The sequence below is a fragment of the Anopheles arabiensis genome, chromosome 3, assembly GCF_016920715.1.
Source record: "Anopheles arabiensis isolate DONGOLA chromosome 3, AaraD3, whole genome shotgun sequence".
NCBI classification, from domain to species: domain Eukaryota; kingdom Metazoa; phylum Arthropoda; class Insecta; order Diptera; family Culicidae; genus Anopheles; species Anopheles arabiensis.
In genome coordinates, this window is record NC_053518.1 from 49,687,343 (window position 1) to 49,711,956 (window position 24,614).

At 38.3% G+C, this 24,614-nt stretch overlaps 1 protein-coding gene across 3 annotated transcripts; it reads left to right on the forward strand.

The window, feature by feature from the left end:
- The first annotated feature begins 56 nt into the window (after nucleotides 1–56).
- Nucleotides 57–24,500, forward strand: LOC120904736 (protein single-minded-like). 3 transcript variants are annotated; one of them, XM_040314991.1, is made up of 10 exons: nucleotides 57–152; nucleotides 329–581; nucleotides 16,171–16,361; nucleotides 18,160–18,287; nucleotides 19,240–19,329; nucleotides 19,703–19,912; nucleotides 20,007–20,194; nucleotides 20,275–20,644; nucleotides 20,729–20,932; nucleotides 21,148–22,872. In XM_040314991.1, the coding sequence occupies exons 2-10, from the start codon at nucleotides 520–522 to the stop codon at nucleotides 22,699–22,701; spliced, it is 2,997 nt and encodes a 998-aa protein (XP_040170925.1). In that variant the 5' UTR covers nucleotides 57–152; nucleotides 329–519; the 3' UTR covers nucleotides 22,702–22,872. The 3 variants fall into 3 exon arrangements, with proteins under 3 accessions (XP_040170925.1, XP_040170927.1, XP_040170926.1); XM_040314993.1 differs by adding an exon at nucleotides 23,788–24,500 and having other exon boundaries at nucleotides 78–581; nucleotides 21,148–22,102; XM_040314992.1 differs by having other exon boundaries at nucleotides 78–581; nucleotides 20,275–20,381; nucleotides 20,454–20,644.
- Nucleotides 24,501–24,614: the final 114 nt, after the last annotated feature.

Genomic DNA, 24,614 nt, shown 5'->3' on the forward strand with positions numbered 1-24,614 from the left:
ATTTATATTCCTCTCCGCTTTACCCAACGCAGTGCAACGAAAATTCTATGCTTGCTCCTTTTGACTTATGTACTCGTTCCAGCATTATGTGTCTACATTCGATAGTGTGCGGTCGAGTTTGCTCGTGAATTGAAGAAAAACATCGTAAAACGGTTAATAACTTAGTGTAGAGTGTTTTTGTTTGAACGATTGCAGAAGCAATCTGCTCATTGCTTAATGTGGCAAAATGTGGAATTATTATACAAAGCTAATCAGTGCCGATCGCGTATTTTGATCATCAAATTGATTTGAGTGAAATATTATGAATTAAAATGTTGTCAATTTACAGTTGTTTTACAGTGCAATTGTGTAAATATCGTAAGATTGTCGATTTTAAAGTGCAAATGTTCAACGAAATGAAATATTAGTCTAAAAAATGGAATAAAGTGAAAGCTTGTGCTGTGAATTTTGATGAAACATTTCAAGTATACAACTAAAGTCGTTAGTGTTTCCGGCCACTAAACCTTGAGATCCTCAGGAATGAAAATGAGTCAGCTGGGAACAGTTTATGCCACCAAAAGGAGGCGTCGCAATGGCAAAAGGTATGCTCCAGGAAATGGAAACTTGACATCTTTGGAAGATAGTCAAGTGTTTAACTTACGTGGGTCGGCGTCACGGTGTAGTCGCCAACTCATACGACTTAAAAATATGTCCGTCATTAGTTCTAACCCCGTTTGGACCATGCCTTTCATACGTCAGACTGATTATCATGCTATGGGTAATCAATAAATCTCGTCTAACTTAACCCATTAGTGTACTATGTAAAAAACGACTACGTTTGTTGGGTCAAATAAGAAGAAAATAAGTATTGTTATATTGTCCTGTATCGAAAACTTTATCTACATGCTCCAACAAGAAGAATGTTTCGATTTCTTATTTTGCGCAGGTGCGAGTGAAGAATTGTTATCGTCATGGCGATGATGAACTTCCTACATCTTGCTGATACCAGTGCCTAAGCAAACCATACAATTATTGCCTGTCCGAATGTTTGCCCTATTTTAGGCAACAATTTTGGAAGCTGCAAAATTGACGATCATTTATGCAAATTTCCACTGCAACCGTAATGTCTGCCGGCGTTCTGCAGGGTAGACAGGTATAGATGAAACGATTCCTGGAACAAGAACGGTTGCGTTTTTTGTACACATTTATGCCTGGCTCGGTAATTCTGGCTTCTTAGTAAATCAACGTTACTGCATACCGTGCAGTAGAGTGAACTCTTGAGAAAAAATAAGACGATCTGCATGCTCCTCGTCGAAAAATAAATGACGGTCGCTCTTATTTTTTTGTGCTTACTAGTATGATGACCTCAAAAGTGTTATGTTGTTGGTTATATCTGTACCTACACCCATAGTAAGAGCAGTGGGTCGTATTGTCAACGTAAACATAGCTAACATTACATTAAATAATGTACCGAATCTCACTAAATGTGTTGAGGATAAGGAGAGTGTTTTTCATACAAAACGAAATCCAAAATTTTTCTTAACATACTTTTGATATTTTTGTGATTTAAAAAAAACGGGGATTTTCTCCAAACGCTTTCCTCTAATCGATCCTTTAAAGAAACCATCTACTAGCGATGTGTCAACTCATTAGGTTGACGGACCAGTTTGCAATATCGGATAGGTGCCAAATTTTATCGATTTTTTGTGAGCTTGTCAATGAAAATAATTGACATTTGTTTTTATACATATTTTGTTTTTATTACATTAATTATCATTATCATTTTTTCCTTAAATCTGTAAAACCAATTTAAAACATATATAAAAAGACCTCGATTACGATGGTTTGAAACCATGCGCTGATAAGATATTTGAATATAATCAAAAGAATGTTGATATCAACTCACCGTTCTTCAGAAACAGTGCAGCGAATTTTAGCGCAGGATGTAAGTTGGAGCGATCGGTCGGAGATCAGGTGCAGAGATGGATGAAATTTTAGGTGTTACATATGTTTTTTTTTCGAAACAACAAACCAAACCTGGCGTACTAAAGTATCCTAGAGAGAACAAACGGAACGGGGAAAAAAGAGGAAAACACATCAAGATATATTTGCACAATCCTGTCGAAAACTCACTGTTTACTTTATTTTAACAGTTTCTCTAACTAACTTAACTTCAAACTCTTCAGTAAGATGTTAAAATCATATTAGTGTTTAAATTTAATTCTGGAGTAACGTTGTTCGCTGTAGCTTTGGAATCTAACTTGTTTTACAAGAACTTTCGTGAGTGTAGAATATAATTATATGTAATTTAATGGTAGCTTATAATACGAAAGTTATGGTTTGATTATTTTAAGATGATAAAACAGTTGAATAATGAAAATTTAACGTACCGCATGTGCAATTTCAAAATTAATGTTCAAATCGGTATAAATTGACTGATACTAATTGGCTGATTGGCACTGATACCAATGCTGTTCTCTCAAAAACATAATTTTAATTAGTTTTGGCTAGCAGTTTGAATTTCCAATAAACAATTAAAGGACGATTATATTAGCTTCTTTTTCTTATTTTGCGCAAAAGCTGTTGTTAGTCTAGGACTCCTATAAGAGTTACTTGATTTTGTATTTGTATTTGATTTTAAGCAATGCAGGGTAGTCAATCCTGTTAATTGTTGACTCGATCCATGCGAGGCATGAACCCGTGACGGGCTAGTTGTTTAGTCGTAAGACCTGTCAATTGTATTGCGAGAAGAAACCAGTTGAAATAAACTAGAACACTTCATTAAAATTAATAAATTCTTTGCAATGTTATCACCCATTGCCGCAATATAGTATTGTATTACAAAATTTGTACAATTGCCGCATTTGGTTTACAGATTTCATTAAATTTCATGTATTATATTATATTATATAATATTATATTATATTATAATATATTATATTTTAGCATGTATTTTATTATGTTATATTATATTTTATTTTTTTTTTTTTATTTTTTTTATTTTTTTTTTTTTTTTTTTTTTTCTTTGGCTCAACAACCGATGTCGGTCAAGGCCTGCCTGTACCCACTTGTGGGCTTGGCTTCCAGTGACTAATTGATTCCCCCCCATAGCAGGATAGTCAGTCCTACGTATGGCGCGGCGCGATCTATTTGGGGATTGAACCCATGACGGGCATGTTGTTAAGTCGTACGAGTTGACGACTGTACTACGAGACCGGCATTTTATTATATTTTATTATAATATTTTAAATTGGAAGTTCGTGTTTAATTTTCGGCATTTTTATTCACATGTTAATACTATGTACTAACGATGTTCATTTTATCACTGTATTAGAATCATAAATGTTTTTGTAACGGTATGTTTATGTTGCATCAAACTAAATAGAAAAAAAAGATTTAAGTAAACGATTCATCACATATAATTATCATAAATGGAGTTATCACATAAATTTTCCATCGTTTTATGTAATTCTAAAATACGTTTACGGGTAAGATAAGCATAAAAGAAGCAACCAAGGTCCGAGCAAACATGACAACGGTTAACAACTTGGCCTTATCAGGACGTGCTTAACCGTGCCAATAGAGAAAAAGGTTGTTCTTTATAATATTGAAATATTTCTTTTTGTCTTTTTTGTGATAATATCGATAATGCAGATAATATATCTGCAGTTTTGGATTGTTTTCTAACGTCTTCCAGCAAATAGCAAATGTTGTGTACAAACTGAAACACAATCCAGGTGAAGTTTTCATCTTCTTATCTTCTCAAGTGATATAAGTAGTTATACTGGTCGATACAGGCTTTCAGAACTTATACGTACCGCCTAACCGGAACTTGCGATTAAAAGACGGATGCGTATGGGAATCTAATTCGTCCGTCGGATATGTACCGAGTGGTTTATTCAGCTCCTGATAATGTTAGTATTGCTTAAAATAAAACAACACGAAATGGTTAATATTTTAAAATAAAAGAAGCAATTTGCGATATAACAATGTTCCACCAGCTCCCGTTATTGCAACCGTTAGGAAAGAAAAACTTCATTCTCTGTTCGTACAATGCAGGTCAAGTTTGTTGGTGAACTTTGCCAGCTGAACTCCAACGTCAATTACATAGTTCGGCAATATCTTCAAATCTAATGAACACAAAATAAACAGTAAACTGGCTTGCAGCAAAACTTATCTTAAAATGTGTAGCGGGATATGTGTGTATGTGTGTATCTTAGTGTATGTGCTTTATTTGGGTTTAAGACGAAAGCATATTCGCCGTTTTCCTTCCTCGACCTCATTCGAAAAGCCCCTCGAGTGGTACTTCTTTCGTATCGTTGCCCAAGCGATTAATAATAGATGATAAATTACAAGTACACATAAACTATACACATTTCAGTACTGGCCGCTGCACCAAAACTCGTCAAAACAGAGAGAAGCTAGTAGAATGTGAGCGCTGTTTTTTTGCGATGATCGTTTGCCGATATCAGGAAGCCAGCAACTCTTTCAATGTAAGGTGAAGTAAAAATGTTGGTGTCGGCTTTGGCGACGTGTTTGGCACCATACTTTCCTTCCAAACGTACCGAGACAGACAGTTTGACTGCATCTATATAGAATGGATTTAAAAGGATCTTGAGGTCGGATTATATGCTACGATTATACCGAGCGAACGTCAAAAAATTCTTTGACCCTTGCAGTTGTTGCGACTCACTTCTTTCTTCGTGTGCTTCGGTCATTTACTGTGGCCAGTAAGATAGCCCATCTTACGCCCACTCTTTACTTACGCTCAAGGTTGAAAAGATTGCCGTTTTTTTAAATAAGGAACACTTTACATGTGCAAGGCTCACGATATTTAATGTTTGTTTAGTTAAAGTAGCATCAGGCAAATTGTATATTGAATTATTTGAAAGAAGTTCGTGCTAAGCTGTACGCTTTTTACCTGTTTTTGTTCTTGTTTTAAATTACATAAATTAACTTTTTTTATCGATCGTAAAACTATTGCGGAAATATTCTTGTATTGTTCTAGATTTGAATTAAATTCTAATCTGCGGCCTATTTAGACGATTTGTTCTAAACATAAAAAAAGAATTAAATGAATTTTCTTATTTCTCGTTCTCGTTTACATATTTGGACATTTGTGTGGTGTATGTGAGAGTTTAAATGTTAAAAAGTAGCATTTAATCGAATGGATACTAACCCCGCATAGGCTTGTTAAATTGTCCCGGTCTTCTACCGATGAGAACGCCGGTAATGCACCACTTTAAGCATCTCAGTTTGTCAGGCACTTGTTCATTATTGTACGAATAACCTCTAGGGCCTCAATTGATCGATCGATAACCGGTTATGGCCACGTTTGTGTAAGATTTAAGTTGTTTTTTTTTTGTTGTTCGTGCTTTTTGTGCCCGTTGCCATGTGTAGAGCAAAAATATTATGATCATGTGTTGTCCTTCTGGCGAAAATACGGTAGGTGTTGGTTTTTGCTCTGGGAAACGTAAATACTAAATTGAAAACTCAATTTATAATATCTCATCGGGTGGATAATGTGCACACCGGTAACAGGTTAATCATGCCTGAATTTACGTAATATTTCACAGTGATATAATATTTTCAATGCAATCAATTCATTTGTGCGCCTAAACCGCTACATGCAGCAAACGGAAAACAGCAAACGAATTCACAAACGAACGAATGAAGGGTCAAACAAGGAAAGCGTGTAGAAAGAGAATGGATGTGTCAATTAATGGTAGGAATTTAAAAAAAATGCACATTGATTTGCTTATTCAAACACTGTCATCGAATTTTGAATGAACCGGATAGAAACATGTAAATACTAAAATTATAAAGATCTACAAGCCCAAAGTTAATATAAAGCATGTTTTAAAATTTAAAACATAAGAAAATCATGCAGCTGCATTTAACGCGTCATTTCAGCGACTCATCAATTATGCTTCTACTCATATGAGGTTGAAATCCTACCTCGGAATCTTTCTATCGATGTTCTCAGAGTTATGCAGAAGATTTATGCATAGGGAGATGTTAAATTTACGCCTATAATAAATTTTAACATAACTGTCAATTTGCTACTAATTTGACTACCAAATATGTTTTAAAGATCTGCAAGATTTTTTTTTTTGACAACTTAAACAGTACGACCACACATTATATACCGGTAGAACGTAATTTGTTAGTATTGCCGCTGTTGAGGTCGACTAATTTGCAATCTAAACATGGCATTAGAACATGCATTACAATTTAGATATGTAGATAGATTTAGATTTAGATATTTAGATCCGCTTCTTGAATATACAAACAACTTTTTATTTATTAAATTTTGTTATTAAATCAATATTTTACAAAAATCATATAAGAACTTGGGCAGATAAAAAACTTGTAAAAAGCAACACTTGTCAAAAACACAACCAGAAGTAAAAATTACAAGTACACAAGTTTATATGACATATGACAAATTTTGCGATGTCTTTCGTAAAAAATATCCAAAATCAGATTAATAGATTTATTTTTATAATATTTTTCACGATTTGAGTTCTTATGCTTCAGAATGTCACACAAAATCATCGAAACGATTACATACGGTGAAGCGTTCATAAATGTCTCACAAAAAAAAACATATGTGTCTCACAAAGAAAGATTACATTTATAGGGTTATTAAAATCTAATGTTTTGATGATAATGTTAGTTTTAACAGATAATCTAATATTTTTTTTTTGTTTTTCATTCAGGAGGAATGCCTTCTTAAGAACATTTTAAAGTTGTTGCAACTTTAGAGACTTTGTAATACCTCCAAACGAAACCTTAAATTTATCTGGCTAAACACACTCATAACAAAACTTTCTAACGACTTGTTTAAATCTTAAGAACTTATTTTTCTTAGGTCTTTTTTTGATCGGTAGATCCTTTCCGGTATTTCAGAAGGCTTTTTATTTATTTATATAGTCTAATAATTCTAATAATCTAATAAGTCTAATAATAAGTCTAATAATTGCGTCACGAGAAATCACGCAGAACTCGTAGATAGACTAAAGGACAGATCGACAACACTGATAGTTCAGTTCACAATCATTGATAGTTTTTGTCATACATAGCTATTGTTAGCGATTGTTAGCGCAGAAGAGACGAGAGCGTTGGTCAATAGTTTAAATTTGTGGGGGTCTTAAAATTTTGCTCTGTACGAAAAAATTAACGAAGACAACAAGTATGGAGCATCGATGAGTCCACTCAATAGTTTAAACATTAATGGAAAGTGGGGTGGGGGGGTGGTCCTCTTTAACTACTTTTAATACTAGCTACTGACACATGTTATAAATAAAATATGAATATTGCAGCAAGGTTTGCATGGTTTTGACTTCAACCAAAGACCGCTGGACACTTATGCGATTCGTTGTGAGTCAATGCCACCATTGCGGCACACCGTCTGAAAACCAACCCAGTCCCCAGTTACTGGAGTAAGTGTACATTTCGTGGGATCAAAATCCGCGGTCTCACCCTCGGAGTTCGAAAAACTCTGTGAAATTGGACAGGTCATGAGCATTTTATTATTTTCCTTGATATATTATAACTTTGACACTTGTACGATATATACACTTCATACTATTTTTACGCTGCTTTTTTGCAAAAAGTGATCCTCTAATATTTTCGCCGTACTCACCGTTGTTCAAAGTTCATATGAAGTGTTAAAACAATTTGTTGCTTAGCTTTAAACCGCTGTAGCTTAACCGGCACCCATTGTACCCCGTTGCAGTGAATACGTCCTGTGGAGCATGTACACAGCTAAAAAGCAGAATCTTCGTCATATTTGAAATCTGTGGAAACACCAACTTACTACAAGACAACGAGAACCGATCGATGCATCCCCACCGATCGCTACATTCGCACATCCTACCGCTTCAACCCCACAACTCCCACAGTCTACTTGGGATTTGATTGTGCGCTTCGGATGTCCAGTTCCCCGGAGCGCCGCATCGATATGTTGTGCTAGTAATATTTTTTCCCGCTTGTTCCGTTCAATTCTACCGCGAATAATTTGTTAAGCGATAGAAGGGAAGAGAGTGTTATGGGGCAGACGCGTGCAATGCGTCCAGGGTCTGTGCCTTGCGTTTGGTTGTTGGTAAAAATTTTAATATTTGCCTTTTAGGATACCTCACACGCCGGGGAGCTAGAAGCCACAAAAAATGCATATATATATATATATTGGTTCTCGCGTGTACCCATGACAAGTCAAATTTTATGCTCTCTGCCTCGATTCAAGTTTCTCTTAACGCGGCTAGCATGAAGCGATGATTCGGGCTGGAGAGAGGTACTGCAAAAGCCCAATTTCTGTTGCAAGTTTTACTACTGGAATAAAATGTTACTAAACACAAACTCGTTTATCATGAACGCCGGGATACCACGGGGCACAGCGCAGCAAAAGGGATGTTGTTGTTTGTTTAATTCTCTGCTTTCTTCCCGCCCCAGGCGCTTGGTAGGTTGCCGCAGAGTGTGTGTGCTTCTGGGACGCGCTGAATTCCGTGCATTTTTTTTTGTGTGTTGTTCAGCACCTCCCAAAACGGCAAATGCAGAGATTTCTGCAGCCTCAGCGCATCATCAACGCCGTGTACGCCGGTTTGATTGTGGAATCCTAGGTAGTGGATTCATTATAATTTGTTTATTTGTTCTTGGTGCCATTGTACGGGCTGTTGCAGCTACCTTTTCGTCCTTTCGTCCGCAGCAACAGCGGTTGATTGTTTCGTTAACATAAATTAAACTACTACTGTGCAGACACTGGCTGAAGCGCCTCACGCCGAGCGACGGAATGTGGCATTAGTTAGCGAAGCTCGTAGAGTATTTGTTTTGTTGTTGCTTTCATTTGTTTAGCAATATATTCATTCGTTTTCTGGATTTACATGTATAGAAATTCAATATCGATTGCGTATCGTTTTACTGCTCAACGTAATGAAGCAGTGCTAGGAACTGTTTTGCACTTACAGAAATGCTATACGATGAATAATACAAACTTATTTTACTCAACTCAACGCTGTTTAATTGAGAAGGTCTTATTGCACACGAATTGAGGCAGCAGATTATGATAATATTTGCTCCTTTATTATAAATTCAACGGATCGTATAATTAATTTATTCCGAAACTTTACTTAACTTCTTTATTTCTATACATTTCGCACCGGCTGGGAAGGTTACTCTGGGATCTGTTCAACATTTTGCTTGCCGGTACCGACTGAAGGAGATATTTCCCCCGCTAACAATGGCAAACGCAAGCACACGTGATGCACGCGATCATATTAAACGGAAAGAACGCTGTGAGCGTGTGTATGATTCAGGACAGGGCCGTGGCATAATGCTGCAAATTTTCAGCAGCAGCGGCCAGGCAGCTTTTCACTTTGTCTAGACAATAGTGCTCGTAAGAAGAATCATTGCTCAAGCATTGCACAGCAGACAGTAGAAGTTATGTGGAATAGAACCTCAGAATCGGACGTTAGATTGGAATGCTTCGTAGCAACATTTTAAAGGTGAGGCGTTTGTAGCTATGGTTACGAGCACACTTGCTCCCATCATTCATCTTCATTTGTTTGCTACATTATTGATCATTTACTACAATTGCACTGTTTGGTAAGGCCTGTACGCTAAACTACCTTATTAAATAATTACAAACAAGATCGGTTTCTCTACTCTGCTGTATGTTTCGATATTGCTATTTTAATATTTATCCACATGTAAAGCTGAGTAGTTTCTCTTCTTTTCATTGGTTAACACGTGGATAAAAAGTATGTGCATGATGGTAATAAGCGCCTAGATATTCCACATTTGTCTAAAAATTACCAATACTAGAGAGATGATCTATTAAGAATGATCTTTCTACCCTACGTAAAAGCAAAATTAGGAAACATATACTGAATAAGTAACGTGTTTTTTCTTAATTTTTTAATTTCCCCAAAATATGCAAGCAAATTTTATACCTTTTTAGAATCAGGTACTAAATAATGTACGTCAATTTTGGATTCACGAACATACATTAGAACTTCGTTGTATTTTGTTAGCTTAGTTTATTTGCTAGCAAGCATCACGCCGTTAAATATTTACAAAACATGATGAAACATATTGGACTGGTTGATTGAATTTAGCTGCTTTTGTCAGTGACGAATGAAAACAACTACTTAAACCTATATACAACCTTTCTGAACAGTAGATATTTGAGAATTCCTTAGGGACTAACGAGGAAACGTATGCCGTTAATTTCTAATGCTTCCTTTTTAAATCGAAGTCACGTGATTCATATAATCGACGCAAGGTGAATCAATACCAGCAGGAAACCGGAAGGGTCGTTTTGCGTCATTGCATTCTCATTGACCATTGTATAGATGTTATATCATCCCTCACCGCAAGGTCGGTGCGACGTCCTCAAACGTGTATCAAAACATAGATAATGGGTATCATTTTCCGCTCATTGATAGTTGTTGCAGTCATTCAATTGTGTCTATATATGTTTGTGCCGTTTTGGCAAAAGATACGTTCCAATTGTGATCGCATCCCTTCCTCTGATACGATTTAGCTCGGTATCAAATGATCAGTGGTATCGACATCCGTCAAGGATGTAGCATGTTGTAGTGTTTCCTTCTGTTTGTAGAGTATAGGAAAGTTTTCGCCTCTCATAGCATTTGTCAAACGGACCGTGCGTACGTTGGTTACCTGTACCATTGGTACCGAATTTCCCACTTTTCACTGAGATAGCTGATTAGTTGGTTGGGGGAGTTAGTTCACCCGTCGCCCCGTAAACCACAAAGCAAAACTAAACAAAAGGGCACAAAATACGATAAAGGACCAACTATACCACTCTACAGCGAGTTACTTTCAATGTGAATCAAGCTGGATCAGAAACATATGCTTCCTGCCATTTCGAGCGTCGAGAGCTAGTAGCATTCTAGCAACAGTGTAAAACGCCCTCGCTTGGTCGAACGCGTGACGTGCGGCAAAGGCACTGCGTCAGGCGGCCAGTGTAAGTTATTAAAAACGCGCGTGACTCATAACCTTTGTTTTCTGTTTTTCTCGTTTTCGGGATCGGTTGTTTCCATTTACGGGTTTTGGGGTAGGTGGGACACCCATCGTCCACCGTGCCGCACTGTCTGTTTTCGCTGTCCCTCGGTAAAAGCGAAAATGGTGTGGCACTATCGCTGAAGAGAGTGTCAGTGGAAGGGAGCGCACAGGACGCCGCGTGTATCATGGACCTTAAACAAAGCGGAACAGAGAAAAGAACAAAACAAAAACGAAGGATAGGGTACAAAGCCGAGCCCATATCCTTTGCCGGTGAACTTTCGGCCCCCGATGTTTTCGTTGTTTTCCCTAATCATGGTTTCATAGCAATAAAAATACACGCAAATAGTGCAATATCCTTTTCGGAACACCTTTCCCGCCAGCCTCATTGTCCGCTGCTCCGAGCACCAAACCTAAATGGATATTAGATATATGGCGTAGGATAACGAGCAAAAGGATGCACACGGCACCGCAGCAAGAGGCAGAATAAAGAGTAGCAGAGGCCAGCAGTCGTGCTAGGTAGTAGGAATCGTTCCAAACGACAGGTAAATCTACAGCGGGACTAACAGCTCATACTGGTGCAGGTCACTCACCTTGTCGACCTTGCATCCTAGCGGATGCGGTGGTAGAGAAGCAGAATGGCAGGAAATAAATTAAGTAAACGCAAGTCCGCGTGCTTAACGGAACTTCAAAAGATCCCCTTGGTTTTCTGTTCCATTTGAATGAACTCGATGGTTCGCTGGAGCGTAGGGAAAAATAACCTCATTACCAAAATGGTACCACCAGCTGACTATGGTTGGTCAAGAACGATCTGCAAAAGTGTCCACGGTCCGGAATAGCCCTTCGCTCAGTAACGATCTATCAACCAACTCACCGTTTTTTGAAACCAACAAGCAATCCTGGAAACATATCAAACGATACTATAAACACGCTTAAGAGATCGTGTTAGAACAGATCCATGATCGTGAACTATCATGTGGTTGATTTGTCGGATTTTCTCAGCAACTTCGACCCTCGGAATTGGGGATCCTTGTTCTGAAGGTTGGCAGGAATAGGCGGGAAGAGTGAAACATGTGTTATTAATTGATTTTTCACAGACATAAATATGCTGCCTTCAAAAGGATATCATATTTTCATCGATGAACATCCGAGCCGTACACATTCAGCTACGCAGAACACGGAGTAAGGCAAGCGCTTGCCATTTATTTTGTGCTCTTCTGTGTTTATCCCCCCTCCCTCTCCCCCGGTCATCATGAGTTGTTATTGAGATCCGACGCGACTAATTATTCGCTGTTGTGTGATAATCGGCCATTAGAATGCAGTTCGTGATTCGTGAAAGTTATTTATTGATGTATTGATTAGCACCCGACCTGTGTTGGAATCAAATATCCTCAACGATCTGTTTTTAGTTTACGAGTGGTATTGGCAGTATTTAGCGGAGTGGATGACATGTTTCATGGCTCATTACCGTGGTTTATTAGCGTGTTCACGGATGGAAAATTGATATCGTCTTCATTCATTGACATTTTCGTTAAACATGTGCCGCGGCAGACCATCAGTAACTGAAATTGAACTGCACATAAAATGTGACCTTTGAATGATCACTTATTCAATGGGGGCGGCGTCAATGGGGATGACCTCTTACATGAACTATGTGCTATCATTCTGCTAAGCTAAATCATTTGCTTCTTAATTATAACTGACCGTATGCCATGCAATTTGCAGTGGCAATGGCATACGAAACAGCGCTGTCTGGAGTAAAAACAGACATTCGATCGAAGGTGAAAGCAAACGATCAGTCACATTTCGTTCACGTGCCAAAGGAACCGATCAACACACGAACGCATCCACGATACCATTTGCAATAACATGCAGCGGTCCGTGTTCCGGGTGGAAGCTCTTTACGATCGAATGGTGCATTCGCAGAATGCTACAGATAGCAGCTGGGTGAGGTGCCGTTTCACTGTTAATAATTATCTTTTCGAGCATTTATTGTATATAAGACTACGGACTTGCTACCTGGAAAGCTGTTTTCCAGCGAACCAACCAACGAACTTTGGGATGTTTCATTTCATTGAACATTTGGTAGAGCGACAGACTGCTGTGCCCTTGAATTGCAGACATTTGTCTGGTCGAGCGTCTAAAGCGCAAAAAACATATGCCATTGTTGCAGTTATGCATGCGGGGGGATGATTCCTAAAAAAGGAAATTAAACTAAAAGGAGTACGAAACTGAAATAGCTATAATCTAATAATGATTATTAAGACTAATGGAAGGTTAACGAAACAATTTAACGTTAACTCTTTTCATCTACCCAGTATTGTTATTTTACCTATAGCCAAGGCTTTACGGTTGATATAGAACTATTTAAAAATAATTTGCTTGACAAACAGAGCAGTTTTATTCAAAAAAGGAAATATCCACATACTGGTCGATGTTATGATGTTGCACCATTACTTAGCTTTTGCCATTTTTCACCTGTCCAGTGTGTTCAGTGTACGAATATAAGTTCTAATGAAGAGTGCAGGTGTCTGGGACGTTGATCAACATGTTCAGCAAGGTGTGAGTGTTTAATGCGCGTCTGTGTACATGCGAAAGAACGATGGTTATGAAAGCCAATACACATCTCGAAGGATAATGATAGTGTATCTCGCTCTTCAGGCTGGTGAATGTTATCAAACTCAATCGAGGGAAAGGGCCGCAGTTTGTGCCGTTTGTCCTATTGCAGCTTCAGTTTCAACAATGAAAGCTGCAGCTGATACACTTGTATGTGCACTTCACTCATTTATGAATAAAACATTTCACCCCATTTAACCACACGAGCATAACGAATGTGCTTAAAGTAAATTAAATATGTGCTGAATGTTTTTCCCCCGCAAGCCTCCCCGTTTCATCCTGCTTTATTGGCATTCATATGGAGTTTTATACACTAACACGAGGCTTGGGACCGACTAGATGCCGTGCGTTCAAAGTATGGTATGGACATTTTATCATAAAACTACGACCACAAAGCCTTTAGCCGCTGTGGAGGGTATGCTGCACTAATGATTTTATAGATAATTGCTTATGGTTTGCGTTCGCCGGCTTCATTATGAGATTGTATCACATTGCTGGCAGGTAATTGTTTGCAATAGCAACTCAATGAGCAACGACCGTTGCAGGCGTTTTAGTGAATATATTTAGATTGGAAGCTTATTTCCACTTCCATATCATGTAGTTATTGCCGTGGCTCGATCGGCTTCTACAAAGTTGGATCGTATCGATTCTCATCCAGACCATCTTCCATCACCGTTTCTATTTCTATAATCATAAGAAGCCGTTTTTGACAGGCATAATCGCACTTGGCTTACGTCAAAGGAGAAGCAATGACGAAGATTTTTTCTCCAGTATTAACACAGAAATATCATCCTGTCAGGGCGACGTGTAATGTAGCACCTTTACAATTGGCAAATCCACCATCGGGGGAGTAGCTTAATGTGAAACTATTGTGTCCATATCCCTCATTTGCCCTATAAAACAAAAATCTGTTGGCGTATATCTTATCGGCCGGTGCAACGACTGGTTAATGCATTAATTTTTGCACCCGTTCTGAATGCATTGGAAGCGATTTGACCTTAACAAAGTGCTATCTTGTTTGGGAATTGAGTGAGAATTTGTGGAATTTCGATTGATCTGTCACCATTTAAAATATCTGCTCCACGGCCAGGCTCGTGCATATGTTTGCATACATAAACAAATGCGACGCTTAATCAAACGGCCTTAAAAGAGACCTATGCCAGCCCTTTTTGGCAATTAAATTTAAATAAACCGTTCCCCACGATCTTTGGCTGATGCTGCTGTGTGCTGTGTGCTGCTACCGCGTTGGATGCTGTTTGGCTTATGATTAATTCAACACCTCCACCTGGAGAATGCTAACCGAATCGTCGTAGTTGTCGTCGTCATCCAGTCTTCTGAATTACACACGATGGTGGTGGCAAGCATGTGGTCCGCACGCTCGGAAGGCGTTCGAAGGAAGTTGATTTAATTTTTAGTTGCTACCACATTCTACCACTGTTCGTTGTTTTACGAATGGCGAGTTCGATTGCTACCCGATAACATCCCACTTCCCGCTTGCGAATGTGCAGGGAGCATAGATGGTATATGTGTTTGTGTGTGTATGTCTGCAAGGTGACACGGATGCAGGCATGCTCCTTGTGACTCTTTATTTAGCAGACCTATCGCGAGATTACGCGAGAAGTAAAGAATGGGACTGCAAGTTTGTTTTGCCATTAGTCTTAATAAAAGGTGAAGATTTCTTGTATTTGATTCTGTTGAGAGCTACCTTTACACCCTCTCTTTATTTGCCATCGCTGCGGACGTGCCTCACAATGAGCAACAGCGTTGGTCACAATACAATTTGGTTTTACCAAGTGTACAATAGACAAGGAATAAATCGGGTTTGAAGCGAATAAAACCTCAAGGTTTTATTGCGTGAACAGTCAGTCATTGAATTCAATCAATCTAAATATTGTAAGTAAACTAATCAGAACCCTTGGGAGGTTTGAACAAAAAAACGCTTAAACCAAATAACTTACGATGGACATCTCGATGGCTTGCTTTACCGATCACACAACAATTCTGACGCACTGTTAAAGCGCACAGTGCACACTGTGCAATCATCCATGACTTTCGACGGTTTTTGCATCTACACGAATGTCGCAAAAACCTTAGCGGGTGCTTTTTTTTGAGTTGATAATTACTCTCATACATCTGTTCTACACGAGGTGACACACATGGTTTTACCACCATCGCATAAAAAACACCTTTCTGAGCCTGTCGTACAATGGCCAGGATATTTGTGAAATGGAAAAACAACTAACAAAACGAAAAAGAACTAAACGAACGAAACCCCATTCGCTCACACGTGAGGCAGATTTAACACCTTCACTCTGCGGATGGTAAGATTTTGTCTTCATATCGGGTATGGTAAATCCAAGAGACAGCCACACGGGCGAAAAGCGATCCAATAAGTGAGCCGAATCAGCACCCCAATACGTATTTGTGAATTCACACTCTACACAGCACATCTTCTGTCGGTCTAATTGTGCAGAAAATGTTTTCGTTTTGTCACCATTGGAAATAATTATGCTCAAACGTGTGTGTTTTTTTTATCATTCGCTTTATTCACAGTATCAAGACTACACCAAAAGAGGGCATCACGAAAAGCAATCCTTCCAAAAGACACCGGGAGCGGCTAAACGCAGAGCTAGATCTTTTGGCTTCGTTACTTCCATTTGAGCAAAACATATTGAGTAAGCTGGACAGATTAAGCATTCTTCGGCTGTCGGTGAGCTATTTGAGGATTAAAAGCTATTTTCAAGGTAAGTACAGTTGGTATAATACAAAATAACATAATTATCCTTCAAATTGTAAGGTATGCTTAGTTACAGAGGGTAAAAAAGTTTGATCATGCTATAAGAAATGATTGATTGAAGCTTGTATTTATTTAACCTCCACTTTGTATTGCATGGTCAATTGGTTGATGATTGTGAAAAATAACAATAAAAGAACCTAAATAAGTGATATCGTATAGGGCTAATCCTTTAAAAGATGAAACGAAATAAGGTTAGTTATAGATAGAGTCTACTACGATAGAGAATCCTAGATTAGAGGAATGCATTAAAGAGTCATTAAGCCAATACTATCGAGAAGAAGACTCATAAATATTAAATCATGATGAGAAAAAAACATTTCATCCTTACAATCACTCTGTTTTTTCATTTGTGCAGCTCATATTTTAGGACATGACAGCTTATGTCCAACTACTTAGGCTTAATATCAAAGATGAAATGTAATAAACTCATCAACACCAATTTACAAAAATTAGCTTATTAGTTGCTTACATGAAATTTTATATTTTTGCAACTGTATGAATGAAATATTATTTACCACCAAAAAATAAAACAAACTAAAATCAGTGTTTTATTCTTTTAGACGTTTTTTTTTACGATTGTAAAACACGGTGATACATTTTCGAAATGAGTGAAAATTGTCGGGAAAATAATAAAAGCGAGTCTCGTACCTTAGTCATTGCTCAAAGTTTATCTTACTTTAGTCATTGTTCTAAGTATTTGCAATTTATATTTGATTACATTTACCAAAAAGAAATACCATTAGGGAATATAACCTTTTAGTACGGAACTGCTTGAAAGGAAAATCGCTACAAGCTTGATGTTGTTTTTTTCTAACCATCATCTTTTTTTTATCAAACCATCGAAACTTTGAAGATCTTTGATATTGTCGTTGCCGCTAAATTGTTGCTCTAACTCACCTATTTTTGTCTTTAAGGTACCTGTTTTGAACAGCGTGTCACAATTTTTGACTCTAAGGCATCAATTATAGACTATAAATAAACGCTTTAATTATAAAATTTTACTTAATTTCTGAAACTATGTGTTAAAAAATGAATTTAAGTTAAGCAGTCAATAATTTCATTGACAGTATTTAAAATATCAACAATTTTATGTCAATTTTGGAAGTTTAAATGAAGTGAAAAAAGTGGCATGTATTTCCAGGTGTAAACAATGGCTTTAGAATTCTTTTTTTTGTAAACAATCAAATTACACACTTTTTGTAGTATTATTGTGATTACCAGTTATTATGCTATAAAACTGCTAAAATACCTTGTAAATTAATCATGATTCATACAATAGTAGTAACATTTTTTACTTAGGGACATATATGGGTGCGTTACAGTAAAAAAATACGCCTTAGAGGCAAACATTTATACATAGATAGTGAGGGACCTCAGTCTTCGTTTGCCTAGCTTCCCTAGGCATTATTTATGTTTTTTCCGACATTAGAACGAGTCGATACGGACCAATTGTAATATTTCATAACTTCATGGTTGACCAATGCATATCTTTTTGGTTCTTGATCTGATTATAAGGAGTATTTTGTTTCAATGTCACACTTGTATTTAAAATAATACAGCTATTTCAAATTTTATATAATCATTCAGAAAACTTTTGTCTACAATTCATATGAACAATAATAGGGCGATCATTTGAATGCTTATAATATACATAAGATACCTTCCGAAACTCCAATATTTATTTACAGCAATACAACGGTATTCAATATGTTTCATTTGTTCATTATTTCATTTGCTACTTACAGTGGTGATGCACAAAGAAAAGGGTGAAAATGGATTGATGCCACACTCCGTTTCAGAGGAAAGCTATCGGGCGCGAGATTTTACTTCCTATGATCATAGCTTTATAGTGGACAGCGACATGTTTTTGCAGGTATAGTAAAATAATAGTAATTAAGTTTGTTGTTACTCTATCACTTTAATACGACAAGTTCATGTGGGAAAGCTCTCCTATTAAACGTTGTTGAAATAATCCGATTCGAAATGTGAGCTATATTGAGGCTTAAGGTTTTAATATATTCCAACGTATTTCAAAACAACTGTTTTGGCAATGTTAAAGTTCACAACAGCAAACAAAATCAATGATTTGACCTTGCCTTAATGTTAAAAATTGTGTTTATTTCACGTGTTGGGAAAGCAGCTATATCTCAAGTCCGGTTAGCTTCAACTGAATCTTCCAACAACCAACTGAGAAACTGACCATCATAATTATGATAGCAGCGAAAAGTTGCGACGGATCACCAACCGAACCATCCAACAGAGTATCGCTTCCGGCGGGACGAGTTAGGTCCCAATACTGTAATTAAAGAAATATCAGCTCATGAAAGGGAAAGGGGAAGAAACATGTGAGACAACGTGCTGATGTCTCAGTATAATGCTTTACAGTATCTTTTCTACTTCTGAGTAATCGTTATTTAATAGCACACCTGATTGAAAACCTGTTTCTCTGCCGATGCGTTAACAGCCGATCGCGTTGAAGCTTCTTCACTTGTACAATTCTGGGATTTCGTGTGAACTAGTCACTCTGATGAACTCGTGGTATGAATTATAGAGTTTTTCTGGTAGCACTAAACTCGTTGGACATACAAAAAGTTTCCTACTTTTGGGCACTGTTTAAAATGTAAAAAAAAAAAAACCCCTGATGCAAGATAGGTTTTTTGAGTGTTTTCGTACTGTATTTACATTGATTTTTTAAACATCTAACACCTAATTGTTCACATTACCATTACAGCTGATTTGCAAATAGACGGACGACAATGATCAACGATGCATGAAAACTATAAATGATCACAACCAAGCGTTTGTTTTTTTTTTTACTTTTTCAGGCACTTAATGGTTTCATTATGATTCTCACCTGTGAGGGAGAAGTATTCTTTGCAACACACACCATAGAAAGCTACCTAGGATTTCATCAGGTAAAAATACTTAAAATAGTTTTGTTACAGTAAACTTAAAAACTGTAAATTATTAATAAGATATTAAATAACTTATTAAATAATAAGATATTGTACAATAATATGAAGTGATCACTGAGCTGATGATGCAAAGGGTGTATTTTGAAGAAAAGGTCAGATCAGATCAAATCAGATCCTTGAAAAGATGTAAGATCAATCAAGATGGAGTTAACGGGCTTGCTCATCTATACTTGTTGGTAACTTAATCGATAAATTTATCGTGTTCTGTTGAAACTCTAAAGTTATAATAAAACATAAAAAGTAACCCACCCCTTCTACTCATATGTAAGTGTGCAAATTTAACATTCTTGTTTACTCTTTACTTCCCATGCAGTCCGATATCATCCATCAATCCGTATACGAGCTGGTACATTCTGAAGACCGTGAAGAGCTGCAGAAACAACTGTTGTGGAACTCCTTCCTGCCAGCTGATCTATCCGGTATTCAGCTGTCCGAAGCTTTAGTGCCTGAAAAGGATAAGCTTTTGGAGCGAAGCTTTACCGTTCGATTTCGCTGTTTGTTAGACAATACTTCCGGCTTTCTGGTATGTTTTTTTTTGTTCCACTTTTTATCACTCGTATCACGCTGTCTGGTTGCGGTACGAATTTTTAAAACGCTTAAACATTTAATTCTGACAGCGCTTGGATATACGTGGCCGGGTGAAGATACTACATGGACAAAATAAAAAGAATGAAGAGCCTCCACTTGCTCTGTTTGCATTTTGTACACCATTTGGGCCTCCCAGCTTACTAGAGATTCCACCGAAAGAGAATATGTTTAAGTCCAAGCATAAGCTAGACTTTTCGCTTGTTTCTATGGATCACAAGTATGTATTAACAAACTGATTAAGTGCAAGAGAACATGTGATATATGACCGTGTTTTTGCTGTTTTGCTTTAATTTATAGAGGGAAAAATACTCTGGGATATTCCGATTCCGAGCTGGCAAACATGGGAGGATACGATTTGGTGCACTACGATGACTTAGCTTACGTGGCAAGCGCTCATCAGGAACGTGAGTATGAAACGATTAATCGACAAGAGCACGCATTACACTTTAAAACCTTTTACATTTGGGTTATTTCAGTACTAAAAACGGGAGCCTCGGGAATGATCGCCTATCGGTATCAGAAGAAGGATGGTGCATGGCAATGGCTGCAAACAAGCTCTAGGCTGGTGTATAAAAATTCCAAGCCTGACTTTGTCATCTGTACCCATCGTCAGCTGATGGAGGAAGAAGGGCGGGATTTACTCGGCAAACGCACGATGGATTTTAAAGTATGTGCAATACAGAATAGGATTCAGATATTTAAGGCAAAATATGCACTCTACTACGTATTTATTTGTTAAACTCCGTGACAGGTTAGCTATTTGGATGCTGGCATCTCTTCGACCTATTTCGAGTCGGAACAGTTGAGTATAGTAAGCTCAAATAATAGCAGCGCGCCCAGTTCGCCGACCACATCTCAGCAACGTGCCAATCGGCGTTATAAAACACAGCTGCGCGATTTTCTCTCCACCTGTCGCCACAAGCGCAAGCTACCGAACCAATGTGCTGCCGAACAGGTAGGAAGAAAGCTACATACTTTTGCTTTTGCCCAATATTGCTACGTTTACTGTATTTCAATTGAGCTCTTAACGTCGAGAGAGTTTGAGAATTGCCACAATTGATGCGAATGTTTGATAATTCCTGCAGAATGGATAAGAGATAGAAAGACCTTTTTTGATGGTGAACTAGTCAATAATAAGCTAATACTCCCGTTTGATTGTTTTGTGTGCAGGTTTCGCCTAGTGTGTCCGTAGTGGATTACATTCCTGGTGGACCGCCAGGTACGGCGGCCGCGGCAGCCGCTGTGGCTGCAGCTGCCTATTCCAACAGCATTAATAGTGTGTATTCGCCTGCAGCACACTTTCCCGGCACTGCGCCAGACAACGTGTATATGACCGGGCCGGTTCACTCGTCGAATTTTTACCCGATGCCCGATAATCTTTTCCACCAGTATCGGCTGCAAGGTGTAAGTGGCTACTATCCCGAGTATCATACCAGCACTAGTGCATCCACCTTTGTTCCTACTAACGGGCTTATTCCGTACGACAGTTATGGAATCACTAAAGAGGACACCATGCGATGGCATGAGGGGACAAAGAGCTACGGTCCACCCGGCGAGTCAGGCCAATCGCACCCGGCCAGTGCCGAATCGTCGCAACAACCGGATGCAGCTAGTGGATGTGCCACAAGCGAAGCACCATATCTGGTTAGTGGCTTTGCTGCAGCTGCAGTCGGTACCGATCCTCGATCCCCTCATGTTCCCAAAGGCTCGTGCCACCAGACTGTTAAAAGTATTTCCCCACACTCATCCGAGGAGCTGGTCGATCCTTGCTGTACGGTAGATGGTAACGCCACACCGACCAAAGATTCAATCGATCGTCACGCACACCATGGCAGCCAGGCGCATCATGGGCCGCACAGCACACAACACCACCATCCCGGTACCCATCATCAAGCCTCCCACCATAATGCTCACCACCACCATCACCAACATCACCAAGCTGTGCAACATCATCAGGATATTCAGCAGCTGCATCCGCACACGCATCCTCATTCGCATCCCACTCATCGCCATCGGAACGGTGATGGGACGGAGGAACACAAATTGGGCGGCGTAAAATCACCGGCCGCTTCCTCGTCGCCTATCCGCCACAACGAGCCGCAGCGCCAGACCGTTCTGATGTGGGGTACGTCTTACAATAATAATTCCATCAGTGGCAACGATGATCCTCACGTTGCCAGTGGCAATGGATCGCCGTCCTACGATTATATTGACTCTGCGGGTAACTTTAATATGGTCAACCTGTCAAAATCCGGCTCCATCGGTGCCTCTATAAGTAGTAGTGAGTTGAATAATACTAGTAGTTCTATCAATGCGAGCTCCGCTACATCCACTAACGCTAATCCCAACCAAACACATTCGGTTCCTTGCGAGCCACCGCCACAATCGTGTGGTGAACCGATCCTGGAGCCAGCAATCGACAACGTTTCGCGCACGATCGCAAAACCTATCACATCGCACGTTGCGCTTAATAAATCGAAGCAACTGCAACCCTCCGATTCCAGCGGTGGTAACAACAACACTTACAGTGGCAAACACCAGCCAAAAGCCTATGCTAACCATTCTGCTAACCAACCTCCAACAACACCACACTCAGTACCGCCTCAGCAACAGCCTGAGCCGCTGGTCGATGGAACGACTGTCGTTCCAATGGACCCAACCAATAACAACAACATGACTACTTCTTCCGTCGATACTAAATGGTACTGCAGCGATGATGCATAACACACTCACAGATATGCTGTAGTTCGTAGTACTAATCGTATCGTTTTGCCACTAATAATGCATGCAGCCCATCCAACTAACCATACTGGCGTTGCTTCCTCGAGATGCGTTTAGTTTAGATCTAGAAAGGCAAACACTGAGCACTATGAGCTCCAAAATGAAATCCTATCCCAAAATAAAACAGTCAACTCAGTTGCAGCGATGGAGAAACATGCTAACCCTAATACGCTTTTAAAGGTACGAGTCATACTGTAGTTTGTAGTTAAAAAGGCGTAGTTAAGGTTCACTGCAGTTTACACAATACATTTCATAAAAATAACATCAACTGTCTAATACACAATTACACAATGAATCTATAAGGGAGCTTTCAAATGAATTGGCACAGTTGTCCCGTGTACATATTTTTTATCTTTTGAGTTGAAGTATTGTTGTGGGTCGGTATACTGTTAGTATTTGAAGTATTGTTGTACTCCTGTTCGAGCTCAGTGCTGAACCAACCACGAAAGGTCCTAAGCAAACAGAATTGATAGTATTAATTCGTCTTCAGTATGAATGCGGCAGCTCTTAATTGAGAAGCATACATTTTATATAAATCGGTACCTTCATCATACGTACACGATACCTTCCGTATAATCCATATAACACCAATATCTTTCCCTAGAATATGTTTTGGTGTCATTACTTAACGCTTGTTGAATCTTTCTAATAAATAGACGTTGGAGCTCTTCATCCTTAATTAATTTTAACCATCGTTCCGTTTATATGGATCTCCCAATTTGGCTGTTAAATAATAAACAGCATAAAAAGGGCATACCACTTATAACATCTTAAAAACACATATAGTACTTTAAAATCGAAAGAAACTTGAACCATTTCTAAAAATCTTAATCGTTTAAGACATGTATTCTTTTATATCATGGATTATAGAAACAAACAAGTAGAAAACATATTAGTAACAAAATATGCAGCTTTTGTTATTTCGTGGTTTGCGTTGTCTGTTAACTATCATTCATCATGTACTGTGAATTATTTAAATAAAGTAACATTGCGTTTTTGACCGTATAGTAATTTATCTTCTATTTGTAGGTGATGCTCGACACAAGCGATACACTGAACGGACTGAATTATTCGATGTTACCAAACGCGATCGACCAAAATTACATTGCTGATCTTCGCCGCGATACAGCTTGGAGCACTGGTATGGATATTATGCTGATCAGACGCTCTAATCACACCTTGATCCAGCAAGATTGGACATAACATTCGTACTACGCACACAATCTACACGAACTATATAAACAGTACTATCAATAATAGATAATTGAGTGTGCAGGGATCTACATATCAGGTGTCCAGAAACGAAAAAGCACCTCGTAATAACTGTTTTTCGTGACATTATGGAAGATGGCAATGGTTTCATTGGATGCAACACGCTTATTATAATGACCTCCTGCAGCTGATATTTTTACTATGTTAGTCTTTCAGCAAACGTGTGAATATTCCCACTACCAAGAGCATTTGTGAACAGCTGATAATTCAAACATCTGTTAAAAATATAATAAAATGTCTCTTAAGATTGAGACACCTTGACTACTAGCTAGAAGAGTAGATCAGTCATATAATAAATAAATATTAACTATAAAGTTTATTTAGTCTGCGGTATCAATATTCAACTAGCTCGTTGTGATCAAACGTAACTATTTATAATTAATCACTATTGTTCACATTGAAATCTTATGTAAACATTGAAACAATTATTTAAAATAAAGCTATTTCCTGTGCTTAAAATCAAACAAACTATTTATTAATTAGTTCAAAGGAAGAGCTTGAGAACTGATCGAGCTGATGGTTTGTACCTACGTTATTTTTTTTTTGTCTAAATCGTGCACCTGTTAATGAAATACTCTCCTATC